The 5,316-nt window shown below is 56.1% G+C and overlaps 3 protein-coding genes across 3 annotated transcripts, besides 3 other annotated features; all 3 read left to right on the top strand.

Annotated features, from left to right (window-relative positions):
* Window positions 1-75: 75 nt before the first annotated feature.
* Window positions 76-114: a microsatellite.
* A 20-nt stretch (window positions 115-134) lies between these two features.
* On the top strand, window positions 135-647 carry TraAM80_08566 (IgE-dependent histamine-releasing factor; the record flags this gene model as incomplete). The annotated part of the gene is made up of 1 exon (XM_029385309.1): window positions 135-647. One exon carries the CDS (start codon window positions 135-137, stop codon window positions 645-647), a length of 513 nt encoding a protein of 170 aa, XP_029234854.1.
* Window positions 648-1,185: 538 nt separating this feature from the next.
* On the top strand, window positions 1,186-2,991 carry TraAM80_08565 (putative DNA repair protein; the record flags this gene model as incomplete). The annotated part of the gene is made up of 1 exon (XM_029385308.1): window positions 1,186-2,991. One exon carries the CDS (start codon window positions 1,186-1,188, stop codon window positions 2,989-2,991), a length of 1,806 nt encoding a protein of 601 aa, XP_029234853.1.
* Window positions 2,992-3,188: 197 nt separating this feature from the next.
* TraAM80_08564 (uncharacterized protein) lies at window positions 3,189-4,655 on the top strand (the record flags this gene model as incomplete). Its single annotated transcript, XM_029385307.1, has 1 exon — window positions 3,189-4,655. One exon carries the CDS (start codon window positions 3,189-3,191, stop codon window positions 4,653-4,655), a length of 1,467 nt encoding a protein of 488 aa, XP_029234852.1.
* A 470-nt stretch (window positions 4,656-5,125) lies between these two features.
* Window positions 5,126-5,153: a microsatellite.
* Window positions 5,154-5,258: 105 nt separating this feature from the next.
* Window positions 5,259-5,284: a microsatellite.
* Between the last annotated feature and the right edge of the window lie 32 nt (window positions 5,285-5,316).

Below are 5,316 nucleotides of genomic sequence, written 5' to 3'. Positions count from 1 at the left end.
TTCTCTGTGTGCGTCTCTCCTGTCTTTGGTGTCCCCTCAAGCATACTCTGCCAGTTCCAGAGCTCAGGCGCACTCCACACACACACACACACACACACACACACACACAGCACAGCCGAAGAAAGAACCTGCAGATGAGGATCTTCAAGGACGCTCTGACAAACGCCGAGGTCTTCTGCGACAACGACAGGCCCGTGGAAGTCGAGGGCGACATTGTGTACATGCTGAAGGGCAGCTACATTGAGGTGGGCGGCGAGGACTACGGCATCTCGGCCAACGTGGACGAGGACGCCGGCGAGGGCGCGGTGGGCGATGTCGATGACTCCAAGAAGCAGGTCATTGATGTGGTGCACAACAACCGCTACACCGAGACCAACTACGACAAGAACTCGTACATGGCGCACATCCGTAGCTACATGAAGCAGCTCCTGGAGAAGATTGAGGACGCGGAGGAAAAGAAGAAGTTCCAGGCCAACGCCGCGGCGTTTGTGAAGAAGGTGATCAAGGACATTGACGATTACCAGTTCTTTATTCCCGAGGGCAACGAGGAGGACCCCGACAACGGCATGATTGTGCTTTGCAAGTGGGACGGCGAGGTGCCGTACTTCTACTACTGGAAGGACGGTGTTAGGGGAGAGCGTGTGTAAGCGAGAGATAAAAGGTAAGCCAGACAAACCAATAATTATACTTCTTTTTTTATTTTCCTCTTTTTTTCAGTCTGCATTTCGTTGACGTCGCTGAGTGGGTGTCTGCGGTAAGAGTGATTGATTCGTTTCTTTTGTTGTGGGCGCAATGAACGGCGGAATGACGGGATGCAGCGAATTTACATGTGTGCCTCCCTGCGCTTGTGAATGAGAGGGAGTGAGGAAAACGGAGGTCCGGAGGGATGCACGCATGTGAATGTGCGGCATCGCAGGAGCACATCTAAAAGGAGGAAGAAGTAAAGCTGCACGCCATGAGAACCAGAGGCTCCACTCTTTCCCTCTTCACCCTGTCTTTCCTCTGCACGCCGCATCTACGTGCGGTTGTCCATTGCGTTGTGCGTGCAGCGTCTTCCCCTGCCTTCTCGTTTGGGTCTCTTTTTTATTTTGCACATGTGGCTAGCAGCAGCGGCTGGTGGAAGGTGTGGGAGGGCTGGGGCTGGTTGGGGGCGGGGCTGTGTGTGCCATGTGCGGCCACTGCCTGATGCACAACGAGCTGCTGGCTTGCCACATGGAACGTGCGTGGCCAAGGCGTTTTGCAGAATTTTGCACCGCCCTGCGACGCTACCCGCTGCCGGTCACAAGCGGCGCGGCCGCCACGGTACTGCGTGGCGGCTCTGCGGACGCCGTGAGGGCGGTCGATGCGTACTGCTGTGGTGCGCTGCAACGCCGCCAAGCGCCTGAGTGTGGTGGTGCCGAAGTGGGCGTGACGTCGCCGTCGCCTAGTCTCTCAGGGACTGAGGACCGCACGACGGCGTTCTCCTCGCCGTTCCGCTGTTTCAAGCTGCGGCGCCTGGAGGGCGGGGCGTCGCTGCCGCGGCGGCCACGGCAAGGCGGGAGTCCGGACAAAGCCGCCGGCAGTGGAGACGACGGCGACGTTCTTCTTACGCTGCCGGACTTGTCGTGCCCACCTCGCGGGGAGCTTTGCACGGGCTGCCCATTGCCGCTCATCACTCGCTGCGGCGCTGACGCTCAACCAATGGTGCAGCAACTCAGCCTGAGGGAGTTGCGATCGAGGTGCGCCTCACTCGGCCTCCTCACGGCCGGCACAAAGAAGGTCCTCTTCGCCCGGCTTCGCCAGCACGAGGTTGTCCAGCAGTCAGGACCACCATCGCAGCAAGGGCGGACCGGCGAGGTGCAGCCGCAGCTGCCAGTAGAAGATGGAGGGGCGGGCGGTACTTCTCCCAGGCGCTTCACGTTGACGCAAGAGGAGCAGCTGGAGCACTCGCAGCGGCTGCGAACACCCTTCCTGTCGCCATCTACCGGCCGCCAGCCGCCATCGCCCTCCAGAGAGCATCCACGGGCGTGCAGGCTCGTGGGCACCCCCCAAGAGTTCGTTGCCGCGCTAATGCATGATAAGAGACGAGAGAACGGCGTTGGCGGCTCCCTGGCCCACCCTGCTTTGGATGAAATGACCGCACAATGGCAGTGGCGGGTTCTTGTCGACAACCGAGAGCGCATTCACGGGACTCATGAGAGCGTGATAAAGGCCTTCGTGACGGCTGGTGTTCCTGCCGCGTCCTGCACGCTTCCATGTGGTGACTTCCTGCTTGGGATCGACGTGCCAGGCGAAGCTTGTGGGATCCACGGCACCCACCCGACTGCGAAGGATATGAGAAACCCCAGCGCCATCCACCTCACCGCAGCTGCAGGTGGAGGAGGGGATGCCCCTGCGCAGAAGCTATTCTCCGTTGTGGTGGAGCGCAAGACAGTGAAGGACCTGTGTGCAAGTATTGCGACACCGCGCTACTATGAGCAGCGGCGGCTGCTTTCCGTCTCGCCGTTTCGGTCGGTGGTGTGGGTGGTGGAGGGAGGCACAGAACTGCTGCGCCCCGATGAACGGCGTCGAGTCTTGTCGGCCTGCGCCTCGCTTGCGGCGGTGCCACGGTTCCGTGTTGTTCGCACGCGGCACCTAAAGGACACCATATCTTGGTTGCGCTCCCTCGGTGTGGCGTACGTGACGGCGCTGGAAAAAGCCGTGGGGAGGCACGCACGGCCCCCACAGCTGGCTGACTGTACGGCTTGCATCAACGTGACTGCAAGGATAAAGCGGGCACTACGCGCGCGTACCACCTTTGCCCGTATGCTGATGTGTGTTCGTGGATGCTCCTCCGGGCTGGCAACACGACTTGCATGCAAATATGGCTCCCTCTTGCATATGTGGAGGCGATTGAGGCAGTACGGCCGTGAGGCGTGCGACGCGGACCTGGACGTGCGCCGCCTGAGCAACACGCAGCGGGATGTATACGTGCGGCTGACAGAGTTTCTCCTTGCGGAGGAGTACTGTTGATGCGCTGGGTGGGGCAGGGTGGGGTCGTCACATGGTGTGGCCGCCGCGAGCGGTCTTGGGCCACGCCGCTTGTCTGTGCGTTTTTTTTTTTTCACCTTCCTTTCCTTTGTTTTTGCCCACTCTGCCCTCTGCCTTCTGCTCTCTGCCCAAGACACGTCAGAGTCACATTACGCGGAAGTAAAAATAAGACCGAGAAAATGTATTCTGCCAGAGTAACTGCGCTGGCAGCAGCGGCACTGCTGGCGTTCCTCGTGGTGGCGCCAGCTGTGGCCTCCGCACAGAACTCCCTCGACTGCCAGAAGGTGTGGAGTGGCCCCAGCGTCAACAACGACGTTCTCAAGTGTCTGCGCAGCGAAGACCGCATTAAGGGCCAGTGGCGCTACTTGGTTTACCCGGGGTTTTGTGCACTGTTCTTCGTTGTATTCCTTGTGAGCTTTCCGATCGTTATTATCAGTGTTGTCTGCTGCTCTAAGGCCCAACCAGGGAAGAATGCTGGCACTTCTCGCTGCTGCCTCTGGATGTGGGTTGTTTACGTTTTGCTCTGGGGCGCTGGTATGGCTTTTCTTGTGATATTCGGCGCGAAGCTGCTGGAGACGTCTGTCCCCAATATTATTGACAGCACGCTGGGCGGCCCGCTGCATTACTTCAATAACACGGGTGAGAAGATCATTGATTTCACTTCCAACTGGTCCTCTGGGAAACGTGAGTCCATAGATTTCATTAACCTGGACCTTTCTGCCTTCACCAACGTTAGCACCAAAGTGAACGATTTTCTTACAGATGCCAGGCATGCGCTTTCAACGTACATTGCATGGGTACCGATTGTATCGTACTATATCGGCGGTGTGTGTGTTGGGCTCATGCTCCTTGTGGTTGCATCGGCCTGTTTCCGGTGCTGCGTTCCACATATGGCATATTGCCTCTCTTGTGTCTACTGGATTGTAGGGGTAGTGTGCACACTGCTCGCGGTTGTTGGGACGGTGCTGGCGAGTCTTGCCACGATTGCCTGTGGCGAGGTGCAGCTGCAGTACTACCGGCAGCCGGGCGTGTTCCAGTGGTATCTCGTGCCGTACTGTGAGGAAAAGTTCAAGTTTGCCGAAATCAACCAGGAAGTGAATGACGTCGAAAAGACGCGCTCCAATGAGGCCTGCAAGACGTTGCTCAAGTCGTGCGATAACGACCCCCTCATCTATCCTGCCTCTGTTAGTCCCATTAGACCCTTGCTCTGTGGCAATGGCATCGCTTCGGCGGATGAATGTCCCGACTTTGAGTCTATGGCCAGCGTGATTCATGCCACCCGGATTAAGGCTGTCACAAGGATATGTCCCGTGGCGGATCAGTCGTGCACACTGCTCGAGTGCGCTGACAACTGCACTCGAGACGCTGAGAAAAAGCTGGCGGCAGAAATCTTGCGCGCCGCGGCACAGGCAAACAACGCGAGCATTGCGTTGTCGTATGTTAGGCCTTTGCTTGACTGTAATTTTGTGCTCGACAAGCTTCTGGGTGCCATGGATGGCTGCAACGATCTAAAGACGGGGACCATGATGCTTGGCACAGGCTTCTTTGTTGGGGGGCTGATGTTCGGCTTGGCCATCTACATCATGCTCCGCGGCTCCCGCATTTGGGACCACACGTCTGTAATGACTGTGAGGCTTATGAGGTAAATATTTTTTACTAATTTTAACGTATTTCAGTTACGAGCGAGGCCCCAATATTTTTTGTAGAAAAGTTCAATTTTTTAACTGTGTTTCAGTAAAGGCCTTTTGTACATTTGTACTGCATAAGGACCCTTTTTGCCTTGTTTTCTTTTTGGTCCGGATGGGCAGTTCTCTAACCCTGCCCTTCTGTTATGCTGGCAACAGCCGTGGGACTCGGTCGTTATGTGGCCCATTTCACACTAACTTTTAGGATAAAGAAATCAGGGGTGGGGGGAGAGAGAGAGAGCTGTGTCACATGGAATGCAGTGAACAAACGAAAGCGTAGCGGGGGAGGGGTTGGGTTTTTCCTCCTTGGTGATCTTCCCGCCCAAACAGGAGGAACATGGTGTGTTATTGAGGGGCCATGTGCCGCAGGTATAAAAGAAATACCGGTGCAATGCGTGGGGAAACGAGGAAAGATGCATTAGTGTGGACCCTATATATATATATATATATATATATATACAGCACCGCCAATGTAGTTATGAGGGTGCGGACAGTAGACGTAACGCACTACCTACAAAAATTAACTTAGTAGTTGAGATTAATTGTTGTTTTCCCGTGTTTCCTTTATTATTATTATTATTCTTTTTTTTTGTGGGGGAAGGTCTGCATGCAGACATAAGTT

Source organism: Trypanosoma rangeli (genome assembly GCF_003719475.1).
Source record: "Trypanosoma rangeli strain AM80 chromosome Unknown Tra_15.4_contig_00433, whole genome shotgun sequence".
NCBI classification, from domain to species: Eukaryota; Euglenozoa; class Kinetoplastea; order Trypanosomatida; family Trypanosomatidae; genus Trypanosoma; species Trypanosoma rangeli.
This window is presented reverse-complemented; position numbering and strand designations above follow the sequence as displayed.